This window comes from Apteryx rowi, unplaced genomic scaffold (assembly GCF_003343035.1).
Source record: "Apteryx rowi isolate R43461 unplaced genomic scaffold, aptRow1 scaffold_59, whole genome shotgun sequence".
In the NCBI taxonomy this organism is placed as follows: Eukaryota; Metazoa; Chordata; class Aves; order Apterygiformes; family Apterygidae; genus Apteryx; species Apteryx rowi.
The window spans coordinates 162,389-182,226 of record NW_020450860.1 but is presented as its reverse complement, the minus strand read 5'-3'; the positions used below and the strand labels follow the sequence as shown (position 1 = coordinate 182,226).

General features: G+C 38.7%; 1 protein-coding gene across 1 annotated transcript in view; it reads right to left on the bottom strand.

The window, feature by feature from the left end:
- Positions 1–4,561: 4,561 nt before the first annotated feature.
- The window catches only part of STK26 (serine/threonine kinase 26), a 16,695-nt gene continuing 1,418 nt past the window's right edge, over positions 4,562–19,838 (bottom strand). The window contains exons 3-11 of the mRNA XM_026082715.1: positions 13,635–13,691; positions 11,867–11,975; positions 11,617–11,774; positions 9,436–9,621; positions 8,627–8,775; positions 7,861–7,954; positions 7,315–7,377; positions 7,089–7,225; positions 4,562–6,513 (exon numbers count right to left, since the gene is read on the bottom strand). Coding sequence (XP_025938500.1) covers positions 6,489–6,513; positions 7,089–7,225; positions 7,315–7,377; positions 7,861–7,954; positions 8,627–8,775; positions 9,436–9,621; positions 11,617–11,774; positions 11,867–11,975; positions 13,635–13,691 — 978 coding nt within the window. The 3' untranslated portion in view covers positions 4,562–6,488. The remainder of the gene's footprint in view (positions 6,514–7,088; positions 7,226–7,314; positions 7,378–7,860; positions 7,955–8,626; positions 8,776–9,435; positions 9,622–11,616; positions 11,775–11,866; positions 11,976–13,634; positions 13,692–19,838) is intronic.

The window sequence follows — 19,838 nt, the reverse complement described above, 5'->3', positions numbered from 1 at the left end:
GCAGGGGCTCCCGGCCGGGCCGCGCCGCCCCGCCGAGCGCTGCGTGGGCAGCAGCACCGAGTCCAGCGACTCCGACCCCGACCTGCTGGCCGCCGAGTGCGGCGCCCGCTATGGCCGGCCGTGGCCCTCGCCTGCCGCCCGGCTGCGGCTCTCCTCCGGCAGCCTCCAGCTGGACGAAGAGGACGAGGAAGTGGCCTTGGCCACCGGCGCCGCGGCGGAGAGGACTCCCCGGGGGGCCGCCAGTTACTTCACCTAGCGTCTCAGCGAGCTGTTTGCTCCTCGCGGAGCGTCGGGGTGGGCTCGTGTCGTGTGCGTGCCGTTAGTTAGCTGTAGAGGGTGTTCGTGGACAATGAGGGCACCATTGGATATACCCATCCCCTGCACCCCACCTGGAAGCACCACCGGAGCTTTCCCACACAACCCCAGGGGGGTTCAGCTCCAGGGTGTCTCTGTGGGAAGAGGAGCAGGATTGTCAGTGGGGTTTCAGAGGGGACGGACCAGGTCTGGGAGCTGCCTGTCTGCCGGACGCGGCTGCTGCCCTAGTGCAGAGCCGGGGCTGCAGGCCGGTACCTGGTCCTTGCCGGACGGGGTGGCACGTTTGGGTGCGAACAGCTCTGTCTTTTCCCCAGCCAGTTTTGAGCATCATCCTTCCGACAAGAAATACCACAGCAGTGCTCACAAATCACTTTAGCAGCATCCCGCAGAGATTTCTCAGAAAAGGGTTAATGAACTTGACTCCGCGGCGGCACCTTCCTTACGCCCATTAGCCCCTGTGCTCTAGCAGCAGCTCCAGGGCCGCGGCCCCTCCGTGCACTGCTCCGATCCGGGGGGCGAGGCTCACAGCCGGGCCCCTCGCTCCCCTGAACCAGGCCTCATCAAGCAACATGGGGGAAGAAGATCACAGGAGGGGGCAGGAAAAAGCAGGCAGCTGGTGCTCACCCTTGGCATTAGGAAGCTTGCTGTAACCATGGTGCTTCTAAACGTTTCTATTTGCTACACGAGCACAATGTTATTTTTACCAGGGCTGTTTCTATAAAGTTATAAAGAAGAAGCAGGAGAGGGGAATTCTTAAAATCCATAGGGTGGCGGGAAAATGATTTATTCATTGTCCCCTGAAAGGGCAAAGGTATAAAATGCTTGAAGTAGAAGTGTATTTATTTAAAAAAAAAAGACTTGCTTACCCTAGAACTATGGGAAACCCACACAGGAAAGAGGTCCCAGACAACTAAAGAATGATGCTATTTCTGTAAGATTTTAGGGGAGGATTTTATTATTTTTCTTTAAGAACAACCCTGTAAGATTCTGTAGGATGTCACTGCAAGGAGAGCACCAGCCCAGTAAATGCACAGCTGCAATAATCACTGCGGCCTGCGAGAATGGATTTCAGAAATGAGGAAGCTGGGGGAAAGACAGAAAAAAGGTTAGTTGCAAAGTAAGGAGAAGCAGGCTTCTGGGTACGGCCGCACCCTGCACATCTCTGTTCTCTGTTTTAGAAGCTGGACAGTAAAGCCAAGTTGCTCACACCTGAGCTTTGCGTTCCTCTTTGCAGCAGCTGGCCCCCGTGGAAGCTGCACCTCCAACGCCGCAGGCAACCTCAGCCACCTTCCTCCGCACCCCAGGGCTCCTGGGCAGCCGGGGATGCTCCACCGCGCTGCCAGGCTGGTTTCCCTCTCTCTGCTGCTTGCTGGCTCCCTCTGTGCTTTCAGTGTCTTGGCGACAGCAGCCTTGCCTGGATTCACTGAATGCTGCTCAAAACAACCACATTCTTGGTTGGTTGCCCAAAGAACTGTGTTAGATCAACAAGAGGGCACACTAGGGTTGCTTTTGCTCAAGGCCAGCCAGCGCTGAAAAAGCTGTGAACTACCTGGACCCCACATGCTGCTCCGGAACAGGCACAGGGGCTATTAAAAAAAAGCAGAGCTGTTTCTTCCCTTTCCCAAAGCTCCACACTTGGGAAAGGGCAAGAATCACCTCTCAATACAGCATTTAAGTATGGCAGTCTACACGCATGATTTGGTAGAGAAAAGGAGCAGCGTTTCAAATACAAAACGTACATACAGCCTTCAGACAGTGTCCCTTAAAGGGTTATACTTTAAACTCACAGGCAAAGCATATGGAGGCACAGGCAAAGGCTGGCCCAGGCCAGCTTTCCTTCGAGCACGGCCCCGACGAGGCAGCAGCCCTCCCGCGGGGGATCAGAGCACAGCTACGCTGCTCACCTCCAGGAGCTGCCGGCACTGGCATTCGAGACAGAAGACCGTGCTGGGAAGAACAGGATAGCAGGGGCCTCCTCCTAGCTTTGAGAAGGAGGAACAAGGACTTGGGAACTATTTTTGGATTTTTCCATGGACTAGAGAGTGCTGGGGCACGCTGTGCACAATGTGACTTAGCACATCCTACACGATGGTCAATAGCAGAGGAACAAAGCAGCCAGTGAGTAAGTGACAGAAATTACCATTCTTAACCTAAACTGATTGCATAAACTAGTTTTCCTCAGACTGACAGAGGAATAATCACAGGAAGCAGTGGCTTACGTGTCAAGGCAGAACCCAAATAACACCAGAGTAAGTTCTTCCTCATAGTACCAGTATGGTACCTTCTCAGCCCTTTTTACCAAAAAGGAGGTCAGAAAAGACATAGAACAGCTATTAAATGATTATCACTAGGCAAAAAAAGAGTGTGGAACAGTAACATGGAATGATTTGGTCTGTTGATAGTGAAAGAAAGATAGCAATATCAGGGAAAACGCCAGATTTTATAGTCCTTATGAAAGTAACTGGTATTAAGGGGGGGTGAGAGGGACCAAGCACCGTTAGTGTCAAAACATCTTCAGCTACTCCATGCATCTGGACTGAAGCAATGAGGGGTTACTAAAATATACCACTACAGCTAAAGCTACTCTTGAAATTCAAAATGCAAGATATTTGGCAACTCTTCAGGTATATATGGTGTATATGACAGGATATAAAAGCAGCAAAAAGGTACACAGTATATATTAAAACTAACATTAAAGAACTTTGAAACCTGTTTTAGTATTTCTCCAATGTGTTTAATTAATCTCCATATTTAAGTGTAACTTCATTATTGGAAAATATGAAATAAGGCAAGCCAACATACATAACACTACAACTTTGCAAAGAGGAAAATAATTTTATTCCAGTGTTAAATCATAAAACAGTGTGATAAAAATCATACCTTTAACAACTGCTAAACTTTGTGCAAACATTAAGACTCTACCTACTTTCCTATTTGACTACACATTCAATTGAATGCAAGAACAGGTTTATTACGATTACACGTTCACTGTACAAAAGTGTATTAGAGGAATCAGACCAGGGATTTTAAGAATCCTTACACTGATAAAGGACTCAGCCAGCAAAGACCAAATACATTTCTCCATTCTGTGATTCAGACTACTTTAAGACTACTTCAGTATCAAATTCTTCTCAGTCTACAGTGGTAAAATGTAACAAACGGGATGGTTCCTCCATGAATATTTTGATAAATCTTTCCATTAGCTATCTGCCAGCAACAGAATACTGCTGATTAAGTTACACAGTTCATCAATAACTAACACATGGGGGCTGGGGGGGGGGGGGCCAGAAAGACAACTCTGCTCTGGAAACCAGTAATACAGACATCCATTCTTAAGAGTTAAATTACAGTCTTAGGATGCACAGAGACTTTAGGAGCTGAAATGCCATATGCAGTGCAATAAAACGGTTTCTTGAATGGACTGTATCATAAAGAGCACGAGGCTGTTCTATACATACGTGGATTAATGAATCCCCACACTGCCCTATGAGGTAGGTATACGTCCCACCCATTTCACAAGAAAAGAAGAGGCACCATAATTCGGCTTGTTACAGTCATAGCACAAATAGGGCAGGTTTCAATTTTCTCTTTAAACTCAGTAACCTCAGCTACTCAGAATCGTTAGGGTTGCATAGATTAAAGCCCCTCCATTAAGAGGGCAGAGCCACCCATTACAAAATTTGGGAGAAATTCCCCTCACCTCTCCCCTCGGCCTCCTGTATAAAAGGACGCCTTAAGGGAAGCGACACAGAAGTAAAAACATGTTTTTAATTCTGCGAATTGAGTATGGCTCTCTGAAATAAGATCTGGGATGAGACTGCTGAAGTAAAGCCGAGGTAACTGTGGCGCAGACCTTATTGTACCTTGAATGCACAGCGAGTTCATGTTGATGTCAGAAGGTTTAAAAAAAAAAAAAAAAAAAAAAAAAAACACTCTACAGCGTTGTCACCGGCACCGGCACCGCACGTTCATCTGAGCACACAGATCCTGACGACTCCTCTTTAGGCATGAGATCAAACCGAACCCTGGCGCTGCTCCGGCTGTGAGCGTCCCCGGGGGCGCAGCAGCTGGCGGGCATCCTCCGGACAAGAACAGCATGGGGGGGACCCAGACCTTTTCAAAACACCCCTGCAACTCTGTGCAAGGAACAGTTTTGCTCAACTACAACACAAGTTTATAAGAGGTATATCCATACCTTTGCACATTTACTAAGATCCAGAATAAAATGCACAACAGAACAAGCTCATGAAAGTTTACAGAACTTAAATATTTATTTTTAAACCATTTAAAACCTCCCAAAACATTGAAATAAGCTTCATCTATAAACAGATTTACAAGACTAACAACTACAGAAGCTAGAGGAACACTACAATTTGTTTCTGTGATGCAGTTATTTTGTAAAGCTTCAGATCAACTGTATTTACAACTTTTGCTGCTTTTACATTTATAAAAATATTTATTTAATCCATAACATTATTGTTTTCAAAAACTATTTCCAGACTTTTTTCTCAGATATAAATTCTAATCGAATTTCAGTTATATAGCAGATGAAAGATTTAAACAGAAACATTTTTTTTAAAATTAAAACAAGGAGTTAAAAGTAATTTTTACAGTGTAGGCACCATTGAAAATAATTGTCCTTGGCATATCTAACCACCATCTCTCACAAGTGTCCTTTATATAAAAACGATGTAATGGCAACATTTGACTAAAAATGCAGTATTTACTTGCACACCATTACTTTTTCAATATTTGGCAGATATATTTCAGATTCTTTAAAATGACTTTTGTGCAAAAACAAAATGTGCAGGTTTGAACCATAAAATAAACACACCCAGCCTTTATCAAAAATAAATTTACACCAACAATTCCACTGCTAAGTACTGAAAAACGTCCCAAAACTTCAGCATAATATACATACTGGGTTGAAAAAGGAAAACAAACCAAAAAAAAACCAAAACCAAGAAACAAAAAAACAGAAAAAGATATTACCCATCTAGCAGTACCATAAATATATAACTGAAAGCAACTTTATAGTCTTACCTATACTTTTTATGAGGAAAAAAAAAAAAAAAAATCACTCCGTACTGCACAGTTACTACCTTTTTGTGAAAGAATATCTATAACTCAGTTATTTGCATATTAACTGGTAAATACATATTTAAAATACACTTTCAGAAAATTATAAACAAATTATGTTGATGCACTGTATCTAATGTACTTAAGAACAAAAACGTGTATAAATATCTTACAGGAGAAACAACACCACCACACAGAACGCTGGTGTTATGCTTATACCTGCTTGTGAGGTATGTATCATGCGACGCTCAGCTTCTCTGGCTCCCTTCCACCCAGGCATGTATACTCAGAGGAAAAAAATTAAATTAAATTAAATTGGACTTCAGTTTTTGTCCATTATTGCCAAAAGCCCCACCCCCTCAACTGTATTGCTTTAATTTTCCTACCATGATGAATAAGATTGAATTACTACTTCAAAACCTGCGCTAAAAGGTAATACATGTACTATACATCAGGATACTCCTGTTGCTACATATCACCTGCAAACTAGTGACATATTGCTCTCAAATATATGTAATCATAGAGCTGCCTAAAATACTGTACCAATTTAGAAATATAGTAGATACTGTTGCAGGTTTATTTTTCAGGGCATGAAAACTCTATGCTGGTTGAAGCAGGTGCTACAGCAATACCTTTGCCACTATGTTACACGTTTTGAATACGCTTGTGAAAAAGCTATTTTCTCAGAAGCTCGTTAGTGATTTACAAAAGTTTAACTCATGAATACAAAAGACCTGTACATCCCTGTGTACAGGAACAAAATAGCATCAAAAACATACTGTACTTGCACTTCCTATTAACTAAAGTAATGGTTATTTCTAAAAGCAAAACTGCACCTCAACATTTATCAGATTAAACAGGTGAAACTACAATATTAAAAGTTGTTCTTTACAAAATAATTTCCTGAAAATATAAAACCATGTGCACTGCCACAAAATAGTTGAGTAGGTTCTTTCAAATCCTCAATCACCATCAATATGTTGCAAAGATCCAAAAGGCACAAGGAGCTCATGAGCTAAGCACTGCCAAGCTTGAAGTAGTTTGGTGGGTTTCACTGGGTCCATACGAAACAGCAGTCAATTATGTGAAGTTTCTTAGGATGAGTCATTAACAGAAAATCTGCAAATAAAAAAAACGCAAGTAAGAATTTTGTTAATTATGTTTCAGCTTCGCTAACAGCACATAATGGTCAGTGCATCACTAAAACAAGCACATGCCCTCATCTCAACAGTTCACATGAAAATACAAACAAAAACAAACAGCAACAAAAAAAACCCCACACCAGAATTGACATTCTCAAGGAAACATTCCCTAAAAAGATAAATCAAATTACATATTCTCTTGCTTCCTTACTTGCTACAAATATATTTAAGATAAAGTTACTGGCTAAATTAAAAGAAGCAAAGTATAACAACTACAGTAAAACTGCAGCACTAAATGAGCATAAAAAGCAATTGTCACAATTAATTTTAGTTGCAATAACCAGAAGTGTTGCATATGACCAACAGAGCTAAAAGTTTAAATTCCTGGATGTAACAGATCTAACACTTATCACAAAATTCTACTCAAGTTTCCCTAACATACGGAGTATTCAAATTTAACCAACCTTTCCTGAATGTAGGTACTTCATTTTAAACTTTCCTTTTAAAATAAAGCATTTTTTTTTAAATGCACACAAAAATCCCTTAACTTACTTCTGAAATTTCTCCATAAGTTTCTTCACCATTTTATCTGTGATCCCTGGACATGTTGCTTCTGCCATATTGATACTTTTCTCAAGTTCCTCAATTGCTTTCTTTCTGCTAGCATTATTTGTGTCTTGCTGTTTAAGCTGAGTAATAGACCAAAACAGATAAAGCTTACAAAATTTATCAAACACTTGGGTAATACTTTCAAAGGGGCTTTTAAATTAAGACTTACCTCAGCAAACACAGGGGTGATTATCATTGTTAAACAACTCAGGGTTTTAACAAGATCTTGATCCTAAAAATTAGCAAATGCATGTTATTTTAATATACTGCTATACAGTGTATATGTTGCACTTAACATAGCATACATGATTTTGAAAGTTCAGCTCTATTCAGCAAAGCCCATGAAATATAACCACAAAACAATGATGCATACAGTACATCAACAAATGTTACGTGATGTGGCAATAGATGCCAGATGACATTTCTGAAACAATGTCATACATTGTCACAGTTCTATTCTGCTTCTGTTTAATATTACACAAACCTTTAAAATTCACCTCTCTATGAAACAGATACTAATCTATTACTATATGGTATCTTCTGCAATTGAGGCTGACATTAACTTCGAAAATTATCACTAACAAGCTTTGTGTGTTGAATTACAAAAAAAGTAGTCAATTCTTATGAAAAAATAATTGCTAGTATTTATGAACATGCTCCTTACAATAGCTTCACAACCAGCACTTTGAAGAAGAACTTTTCAGACCGTACATACCGTCCCATTCTGCAGCTTCTTTGCATCTGGTTTCTTTCGAACTGTAGTAAAACTCCACTCAGGATGAGAATTATTTTCTTTGTTACTTGACTCCCTGAAGAAAAAGGATACCATCTACATAACACTAGCCACAACATAACGCTAAGCAGCATAGGTAACCCAAATACACAATAAACCTATATGGATTAGTTCAGTATACCTTAAAATAAGAAGAGTGTGCACTGAAACTTTAACTGAACTTTAGAAAAAACAAACTTCAGAGACTGAATAAGTTAAAGCCTGATCAAAGCAAATAGATGTAGGCTACCCATAAAGCTTACCTTCACCCGTGGCTTCCCATTTAAAAGTTATCTGATATCCAGAAAAACAAGAGACTTGCAGAATGTATGTTGTTCCACAGGCATTGTGCAAACTTCTTCATAGACCTCAACCTTGCTCTGCAATATTTCTAATTGTGTTGCATTCTTTTTGGTGTGACCACTAACCTGAGACTAGGGAATAATTTCACTTCTGTATAAGTGCTATGTGAGTTTGAAGAGAAAACATTTAAAGAGGTAATGAGTGCATAGCCCGATTTATGCATTAGTCTTTAGGTTCAAACAAAGGATTCCCTTCAAAAGGTTAGGACTAATGCAAAACATACTGAACAAAGATAGAAGAGGAGTGAATTATATACATAAACTGCAACACACGTGCTTCAGTAACACTCAAAAAAAAAAAAAAAAAAACCCACCAAACCCAGACTAAACTGTGAAAATGAACTTACGAATCAGAACCATCGGAATCAGATTCATCACTGCTGTGTCCCTCTGCCTTCCACCTCTTAAACCTATCAATGAGTTCTGTCAGATATGAAGTCTTCTTGGCATTTTTCATAATGAATTTGTGCTTCAGAAGTTCTTTTGCTGTAGGGCGCTGTAAGAAACACTTTAAATATTTAACCTTTTGCTAACATATTGTGATTTTATACGTTAGTAGGGGAGATTTAGTACGATAACCGACTTCCAGACCTAAGTCGTACAGTATCAGGAATTTAGTGCAAACAGGAAGAAAAGCCAGTAATCCACATTTACAAGCACTCTAAAAATATGATCAAGTTGCACAGAGACTACACTGCTTATTCTTCTACGTTAAGAAGTACACACCCAGGAAAATGACTAATCAAAATTCTCCAATGCAACGTTTCCTTGTAAGCAGAATCCAGACAGTAAAAGTTTTGCTGGAGAAAAGATTCAAGATTCTCTCTCCTGTTCAGGCTTCTCTCTTCCGACATAATCCCAAGTCAGCCTGCCTCTTAGGAAGCTGCCTCTGGCATTAGCATTTCTTTGGTTACCTCCCCTCCCCCTTTTATTTTAAACTGAAGGGACTGGGATGGGAAGACAGACATTAAAAAAGCACTGCTATCATTTACAGTGGAAAGCATGGTCTTTAAAATTATTTGAATTGACTACGATGCATTAGAAAGGGTAAGAAACAAAACAAACCACCCCCTCAAAAAGCACCAAACCAAAAAAAACCCCAAACGACGGAAAAAAAAGCCCATGTGCACACACGCGCATACTTTTCTCTACTCACAAATGTTGGGTCCTTATTCAGGCATGCATCAATGAATTCTTTGAAAGGTTTACTGAATTCTCCTAACAAAGTCGGAGGATTGTTTTTCGGAATGAGAAACAGGACTCTCATGGGATGCATATCCGAGTTGGGTGGCTCCCCTTTGGCTAGTTCAATAGCAGTGATGCCCAATGACCAGATGTCAGCCTGAGAAAGGGAAAAGTTAATTTTAAGTACAAAGCTAAGGGCCACCATGACAAAGTATTTAGTAACCGAAAGCTTTGTGTATACCACATCAAACTTAATGTTGGTATAAGTGGATGATGCACAAAGATTCTTTTTAATAATCTGATTTAACGTGTCTTTAGTAACTTTGGCAAACGTATACACCACCACCAGTTTGCCTACGATGTTAAATGTGTACCTAAAAGACACATACTTTTGGAAAAAGCTTCAGAAACGTTAATCTTCATATGACTTTTTTCCATATAATGAACTACGAACTGCCATGAATTTCCTAAGTGTAATTCAGTTTTTGTTTAGATAGCAAAACTGCATGCTGGCATTACTTTAAACTACATATGCACTTTAGTATCCAACCTTGTTCAACACCTCACTCTGTAAAGAAACAGGGCAGAGGAGTCAACCAAATCCAGCAGGTGATCACTCAATTCTTTCCCAGCAGACTACTTAAGGAATTTAGCTAGGAAACGATCAACAACTCTAGTTAGACCTGCAACACCAAATTCCTAAAAGGTCTGAAACCCCAGTTTTACTGTGTAAGCTTCTGAAGAATACTGTAAGTGAAGATACTTATTTTAGCAGATAAGTATTGCAAACAAGACTGTCCTTACATCGAAATGTGTTAGAGACTGTGAAATTCTTTTCTCACAAGAATTAAAATATTTGTATTTAGTATTGATGAATTCAACTAGCTCACTGTACATTAATGAAATAGCATAAGCAACAGTTGTATTTAGGAGCAAAACTTTTTGAAAGAAGGGGCAAGACTTGTAAATCTCTGCCATTATAAAAAAAGCACATACATTTCCATTTTATTTTCTGCCATTCTTAAATGGAGAGAGGAGAAAGGTTAAAATTTGGGCCAGATGCCAAAATACTTACCAGTACTAGCCTAGGGGGAAAAAAAAAAGTGAACTGTCCAATGTTTATCTGTTCTACACAAAGGCTTATATTTTCAGTGCTTTCCACCAGCCTTTGGTAAAGAAAGAAAGTAAGGGGAGAGGACATGGCTCTTGCAACTCATGGAGAAGATAAGGAAAGCAGGAGATTGGGTTGCTGACAGAATGTGAATAAAGGAGTGGTACAGTTAATTTACTTAAGGCAAGGATAAAAGGAATGATTTTCACTTGGACTGGACAAAAAGCCTTTTTAAAACAAGGTAGAGCGCTTTCCAGAAATGTCCCAGAGAATATTACAGTTGCACCTCAAACCCTGAACATGAAAGCTACTACTGCGTGCACATGCTCCTCCTTATCAGCAAAAAACCCTGCGACACGTAGGTGGAATTCCTTCAAGTCTGACACTGGCTAAACTGGCTCACAACAAGTTTTGGAAATGAAATGATGTATTAAAGGCCAACACTTACTGGCAGAGTACACAGAGAAATGCTAAGACTAGGTTTAATCTCACACTGCTGTCTAAAACACAGGTGTTAGCATAAGCCAGGTTTCTGTAGCTAGTGGAAAGACACAGGCAACTCAAATCTCTCTCTTCTGACACTAGAGAGGAAGCCTAGAAGGCCAGCTTAAAACAGGTAACTACCCTTAAAAAAAATTTAATTTTTATGACATGAATCTTACCCTTTGAAAGTGGGGGGGGGGGGGGGGGGAACAGGACAAAATTTCAGCCACCATCTTGGTTTTAAATAAGCTGATTCCTTCTGGTGGTATTCTAATTTGTGAGAATTTTATCACTGTTTGAATTTAAATGAGAAACACTGAACTGAAATTAAAAAAAACAAAAACAAATACACAACACTGAGAGCATCCAGAGAGTTTCTCTGAAACAATCTTAACTTCAAAGCATCCAGTTTACTAGGTGAGTTTTCATGGGTTTTGCATGGAACTAATGACACGCAATTACAGCATAAAAACAATCTAATTCGACTTTTAATTTTCTTATCCAAAATTCTGTTGGAACTACAGATAGGAAGCAAAGATTTTCTACTATTACACTTACTTTTGAGTCATATGCCGACTGCTGAATAACTTCAGGTGCCATCCAAAACGGAGTTCCAACAAAGGTATTCCTCTTAATTTGCGTATCTGTCAGCTGCCCAGCAACTCCAAAATCAGCAAGCTTAACATCTCCTTGTTCTGATAACAAGACGTTGGCAGCTGCCAAAGGAAAATAATACAGTACCTAATTTAGAATATTGCTCCTATGATTTTTAGGACTTGAACAAAGTCACATTTAAAGTGTCACACACCTTTTATATCCCTATGAATTTTCTTCTCCGAGTGTAGGTAGTCAAGACCTTTCAAGATTTCCTTTAGCATGGTAGCAATCTGGAATTCATCAAATGGGCCAGCCCGCAGCTTTAGAGAAAAAACACATGTTAATTAAAACTTAAACTTGAAACATTTTTTTGCTGTAAAAAAGCTAACAGAATTCATAAAAATGAAGATTCAATATTCTCCCAGAAATAAGTGTCATAGAAATCATCTTTAAGTCTCCTGTACTGACAATACATAAGAAAAAATATTAACTGCATTTTCAATGTATATGATATGCACTGTCCTCACCATACAATCCACATGAAAAGCTAATTAACTTTCGAAGAAGTTCTAGTTTCCCAAAGCCTGCACACAGAATTTTGCATTTTAGATTAAGTGAATTATGAAACTCAGGTTTATTTCAAAATAAATGAATCTATCGACTGTGTATGATTACAATTTAACAATCCGTTATTTTTTCATGTTCCAATATCTTTGATTCCATGCTTGTTTTTCATTTAGAACATAACGTACTACTGCAAAACTCCTTGTATGGACTAAATGTAAAGCTAGTAACCACAGAAAGCTATCTAAATAAAACAGAAACAATTAAGGTGTGTGATTCTGCTAAAAAACAACAAAAACCAAAAAAAAAAAAAAACCCAAAAAACTCCAGCAGTGAAACAAAGAACACCAGGGAGCTATCAAGCCAATGAGGCAAAAATTAAGGTTTTATCCCCCTAAAGGGCAACTGAAACCAGTGAACACTACTCAAAGCTATTTATTTCTGACACTTCACAGAAGACTATAAAGCTATCTGAAAACGTTAACGAAGAATAAGTTATCTCACAGCCACTTCTTCAAAAAGACTAAGTTCCAAACGACAGACTACCACATGCTATGCACAATTACTCTGCCTTTGCCTTCCTACAGCTGAGCTGATGCAGCAAAACTTCCCAGGGAAGTTTGAACAGATTTGTGAAGCTAAGCACATATTTTAACTTTTGCAGACAGGACCAATGTTAGCAACTGCACAGTTAAGACTATCCTGTAATACTAAAGAGACAGTATTTTTACTCCGGAATCACACAAACAAAGACTGAGTTATATTATCTTACAGGAAAGGGTGGGTCCGAGCTTTACAGTTGAGGCGGAGCTGTACTGCAAGTAGGGGGAAACCACATCCACGTACAGTGGACTGTGCTTTTTTTTTTTTTTTTTTTTTTTAAACAAGCTACATCCTTCATGAATGCTACATTATTTTAAGTAAAAGGCACTTTCATGTTTAACTGTAAATATCTGAAAATGGAAAAGCCAACACCTTTTAGCCAGTTAAAATTAACTGTACTCTGTGAGCACACACAACATTCATTCTTGAGACCCAGTCCCGAAGGAAACGTTTGAATTTAAGTGTAATGAATATGCTACTTCAGGGGATTCAGGGGAGGGGGGGGAGGAAGAGGGCAAGAACAGTACTTCTCCTCATAGTAAAAATCCCAGTTTGCTGCCCTTTGACTGAAAATGAACGGACACTTCCTAGTGCTTAGAAGACAAGCAGCAAAAACAAAAATCAATATCAACTCAATGCGAGGAAAATATATAACAGAACTACCATACCAATTTACACTTTTTGGAGCATTACAGTGTAGCGCTGATGTAACATCAGCAGCCTCCAGAGACTGGATTTTTATAAAGAGATATGAAAGCACAATGAACTAAGTTTTACCACTGGTACTTAAAATGCAAAATGCATATACTTACAAGGTCTAAAGCTGATCCTCCACCCAAATATTCCATTATTATCCATAGCTTTGTGCCCTGTAAAAGAAGGCATAAACTGTTAGAAGGCCAAGTGTGCCCTGAAAAGAATCTCAGTGGACTACCAGCATACTGTTAGGAGAACGCAAATGGAGAGCCCCATTAACCATCAAGTTACGTCTAATTACTGCTTGTAGAATGATCACATAGCTCCTGCGCAAGAAACCTGAATACCAACAAAAGTTTGGCTTCTATATGAAAGAACACACTAATCATTTTAAGTGGTGGTTTAATATCAAGTAAATTAGTGTTTTTTCTAAGACTGTAGTTGTAACGAGACATGGACAATTAATTCCACCTATTTGTGATACAGAAAAAGCACAAGTTTTAATACATATGTGGAACAAAATTCATGGAAATCTACAAAGTTAGAACAATCAACTTACACTGAATCACAAAGAATGAAACGGGTCATTAAGTAACTGAAATTCTTACATGATTTTTCACTCAAATGAAACTTTTCTGTAACATGACCAAACACACACACACACTCTTATACCCCATCTGAGCCAAACTACTCAGCAGAACTTAAAATTCCTTAAAAAAACAAACCAAAACAAACAACAACAAAAAACAAACCCAAGATGGAACCTCTCTTCAAAGACAACAGAAAAATAAAAGAAAAATGGATGTAGCTGATAAATGCCTCTTCATCTACAAGGTCACTGAGCAAGTGCGTATCTAACACACCCACAAGTGCCAACTTGAGTTGTCAGATCCGGCAAAAAGTGAGAATTCACAGACCTTGAACGTGCTTGCGCCTAAAGACTTATGTCCTACCATAAAACATGCCTGTTACCACAGGGGCAGCTCAATTTTGAGACACAAGCACCATAAAACACCAAACAGGAGAAACAGCATTACTGGATCTGGAACCCTTTGAAAACACACAGTTTTCCTAAGTTTCCAGATCAGAGGTTCCAAACTAGCCATTAAAAGGTCAAAGATGAGAACAATACAATTAAATAAAAAGTAAGATTTAAAGGGGTTTTTTTTGGAAAAAGGAAACAGGAATGTGAAGAGTTTCTGTGCTTTCATTGCTGAGACAGCTCAGCTACAGCGCTAGAATACTAAAACTGACAAATTCTTCTAACATCGATTTCTAGATGCTGCCTTTGCCCTTAGTGTGCAGCTGAAAAAGGTGGCTGGTTCGTATAAACAAAACTGAAAGATCTGCTATCAGATCTACGAAGCACACACTTCCAAACGGGGATCTTCTCTATTTGCTTCCCACAATCCCCTCACATTTCAGATTTAGAAATCTGGATTTCAACCTATGGATTACTACACTAAGAAATCCTGGGAAGAAAAAAATCCCACATCTTCGTTTGAAATAAAAATCAGTTATTAAAACTGAACCAGGACAGGCCGAGTCGCATCTACTGTTTAAATCTCCAGCAAATAATTTGCTGGTGCTCGTTCCCTGTAATGGTGCACAAGCTTATGACAGAAGTGCTTCTTCAAGCCTCTCTCATTCTACACTGTATTCTGCCTTACTCTGTTTCCTGACTAGCGATACACATCTAAAAGGAAACTCAACAAGCAAATAAAGGTGCAGTTTTTGAGTCCACCACATCCAATTATCTCAACAAAGCATACCCTGTTGGATTTATACCGAATGTAAGAAACACACCATTTACGAGAGTCTATTCCAATATCATGAGATCAGCAGGGAAGGGCTGGCTAATTTTAGCAGGTTTTTATAAAGCTCAACTTTGTCAGCCGCGACAACCTGCAAGGAACTCTCATTTAAGGCAAACATTGTGGTTACCAGACATGTTTGGAAGATTTGACTATTACTTGAAAACAGTATAGGGTGAACATGAATAAGTACTGTGTTTCTGAAATACAATGTCTCAAAGAAATTGCTATTATCCAGTGTAACCGGGTGGGTACATTTTCTAGCCAGCATGTACAACCTTTTTCCTAGCTATTTTAGGTCAACCAAGTATAAATAGACAGTGGAGAACACAAACAGCATCTTTACATGTTCTCAAAGTCTTGCTGCACAAAGTGCTGTTTAATTTTGATGGAAGTCTCTGGATGCTGCTACAGGAGTTATCCACATTAAAATCCGAATAACTGAGAGGAACTTCAGGCTTGTTTTAATTACAAGGGAAAAAAAGCAAGCCCAGGTGGCTGTAATAGTTACAGAGATAAAAACTAAATTTCTAGCCCAAAGGGAAAACGATCATGATGTTTGAGTCTCCAAGAGAAGATCTCTGTCTATTGGATCAGCCTGGAAAAATACAGCTCAAGTACTCATCCAACTTCACTAACTTGCATAACCAAAACGTGCCAGAACTAGGGTATCTTTTAATACTTTTAACCTCTTTCTTACATGAACTGATAAGACAATAAAAATGACATTTTGACAAATCATTAAGCTTGAGGAAAAAACTCATTTTAGCAATTCTAATTTAAAATCACACTGCTACACTGCTATGCGTTATAAGTTTGAATAGTACCCTCCACCATCAGGGTTTTATTTACTAAGGTACAACGTTAATTCCAATTAAAGTGCAATGATGGATGACAAGACAAAGGTAGATGCTGGCCTACCACAAATATAAACAACATCTACATTAGGATTTAAATTATTTTACATCTACAGAAGTTCCACTAATATAGCTGTAAGCTCGTACAGTTATACATGCATTTGTGAAAGACACTACATAAAAGGTAAGTCCTTTACTACCCTACACAAAAGTGTTTATTACAGTGCATTCTTCGACTATATACTCACACATTACCTACCAACATGTTTAGGAGATACTACTGATCTTGCCAGATATCCAATGAAAATTTAAGGAAAAAAAGAAAAAACTTAATAAAAATAGCAAAGTTCTAAGATTAATTCAGTGGGAAGCTCCTCTTCTACATCAAAATTCAAGAGAAGTAAGTGCCCCAAATTACAAAGATGGGGTTTTCTTTCATCGCTGTTTGTGTCGCAATAAAGGAAAAACTGGAATCAGCTTTATCTCCAGAATCTCTACGGAAGTGGGCTTCACCATCTTGTACCGGTGATATTTTTAAAGAGCAAAATAGCTACTAACATACAGATAACACTGCATTGTTAGGTACAGTATTCGGAGACTGGCAGTACTTTTCAAAATCCATGTTTACGAGACAGATGTACAAATTTTAGCTAATGAGCAGCCAGGCCATAGAATAAAGAGTATCTTACAGGGAGTCAGTCGAGCTGACTAAGTTACTAATTAGTAAGTCAAGTAATTGAAATAAAGACACCCTTCCCTCCCGCCCTTTCAGCTTCTGCTTCACAGCAAGGAGCATCTGGAAGAGCCTGTGTGCAGCTGCTAAGGGCAAGGACTCCCGAGACCAGGCCTCTCCAGCCCAGGCAAATTTCCTCCTGTAACATAGCAGTCTTGGTAAAAACTGAAACTGACTTAATAAGGACAGATAATGGCAATCTGCTTATTCAAAGTTTACTTAAAATTAAAGAGCAAAAATTACTAGAGAAGATATGCAGTTATAGTTCAATGGGATGAACTGAAGCGCACACACACACACACACAGAGGAAAAAAAAACAAAAAAAACACACACAGAAGCAAACGTGGTCTCAGCCGCAATTATTTCTTCCATCCTTAATGCAAAGCTGTTTTCATCAGAAACTGCCTCTTTGAAGTAAAAGCCATCCAATTTTATAGACTTCACTAGCAGCAGCTTGCACATATCATTTAGAGACTAAAACCAGATCTGGATACTCAGCTAAAATGAACCAGAAAGTATTTCGGGCAACTTGAAATGCCTCTGCACTGATAGTTTGCTTTGGTCTAGCCAGGGAAATACTGTATCTTTTTGATTTAGGCAGTGCATAACTCCAAAGAATTTCTAATATCCTTCCTAGAGCTTCAGAGAAAGGTATACAGATGATTAGTGTATTTTACTAAACTATTTCTATTCCATAAGCATGATCTGAAAGAGGGTAGACTGGTTCAACTCCTTATCTTCTAACACTCTAAAAGACGCCCATATGTTCATACCTTTCACTAGCCAAAACCCAGACACATTATCTTATTTTCCATTGGGGAGCTCAAAGCAATCTACAACAGTCTGTTTTGCTTTCTTGTAAATAAAGAAAGAAGGATGCAAAGGGAAAAAGAAAATTGATCTTTTACATTTCTAAATACCTTCTACTTACTTTATACTTATGCTCTTTCTAGCCACTACCTTAAAAGGTATTTCTAGGAATATTCTCAGTATCTTTATATATAAAACTAATTACTCACCAGCAGACCTACTTGACTATTTGACTTTTTAATCTATTGCCTATTGCTTTGAATGCAATAAGATGTCTTAATTTTTAGATTGTAGTGTCAATGTAATATCTTTAGTCTATAATTAAAAAGTCATTGGGTGCACAACTGAACAAATTTCACTGTTTCCAAGACATGTCTACAGTATGTAGCAAAATTAATACCTGAATGAAATACTGCACAACTGAATGCTCAACAGGCTGACAGCCACTCTCAGAATAATAGCTGATAGAAAGTTAAAAGCTATAGCAATTAAGTAAAAAAATGCAGACAGATACAACCCTCAAAATACCTGTTATTACTGAAATGAAAAGAAGGCAGCATAAAAGATTCTTTGCACATTTAACAAAGCCAATACACTCTTTCCCTCAAGTGATCTCAAGCTGCAAGGTCTAATATTAGTTGCCAGGGATAAATCAAGCCTAAAAAAATTTAAAGCCACTTAAGCTGAAGTCATTTTATTTATTTACTTTTAGTTCTGTAATTAAAAATAACTCATTTATTTGTGGATATTTTTATTCATTTACTTGGCAAACAGCAAGCAGTAGAATTACCTACCATGCTATTCAGGGATTAAAAAAAAAAAAAAAACTCCTGTAAACCAGAAATTTTTTTTTGAAGGAATTTCTTGAAGAAACCAGACAACAGTCAAAGCTCCACAAAAACCTCCCCACGCTGCACACAGAGAAATTTTCTTCCCCAAAGAATATTAGAAGTGTGAAAAGTAAACAAGAGACCAGCATTAATCTTTCAGAATTTATCAAGTTAGACTAGAAATGGAAAGAACTCAAACAGTGTTGAGGAAAGTAATGTGGCATTAACATGTTCCTGTATTTGCCAGGAATTTTTAAGAATTAAAAAACCCTAACCAAGAGTTGAAAGCTTTATAGCACTGATAGAATAACTACGCTTATATATTTAAGAAAAGAAGAAAAAGACAGAAAAACAAAAGAGTGAAAGACATGCATAACAATGCCAAAGAAAAACTGCAGTTATGGACAGGTAGTTATGAAGAATTGGAGAATAACTTTTTGGTTTCAGCACCTATGTTGCTGTAGTAACAAAAAGATGATTTTCTCAATGAATTCGATTCATAGCTTATCAAGCTTTTTCAGTCTAACAAATCAGGATCCCCTCCAAATTTACAGCTGCTGAAACCTATGCTTAATCCTGAAATTCAATAAAGCCATTTACATGTAAAAGCACTTTCCAAAACTTACCTTGACCTATTTGTGCTACAGGGAAAACATTTGGTCTTCTACAGCTCAAAGTTAAAAATATGGACACTCAGGAGGATAACATTTAGGACTTTGTTCATCACAGATAAATAAAGAACTGTGAAAAAGACTGATCGCATTTGGGTCTGCGATACCACTGGTGCACCGCTCCAGCAAAGCATTCCTAGCTGAATCCAAACTCAGTTTGAAAAGAATCAGCTTGTTCTAACATATAACACAAGGAAGCAAATTTCACTATATCTCAGAGCTCTATTGCAAAAATATATAAATAAATAAAATTCCACTGACTGAACCCAATAAAGATAAGGAGAGATGGGACACAAGTGACAACCTGTGCGTTCCCTTCAGCATGAAGGGCCCACAGAATACTGAGTAACTAAGTAAGCAGTAAAGCCTCCATGGCTGTCTATTTTGGTCAGAGTTAAGTATTTGGAGTACAGAAAATTAAACGACCCACTTACTGCTCAAATATTCAAAATGGAATACTTCTGCGATGTAAAGAGGGGAAAAGAACCCCAAATACGCAAAGAACATGACAACACAGTTTCTGCAGATACTTTTACAGTACCATCAAAAGATACAGCACAAATGTGACACAGGAACATATCTCATAAATGTGTCTTTGGAATAA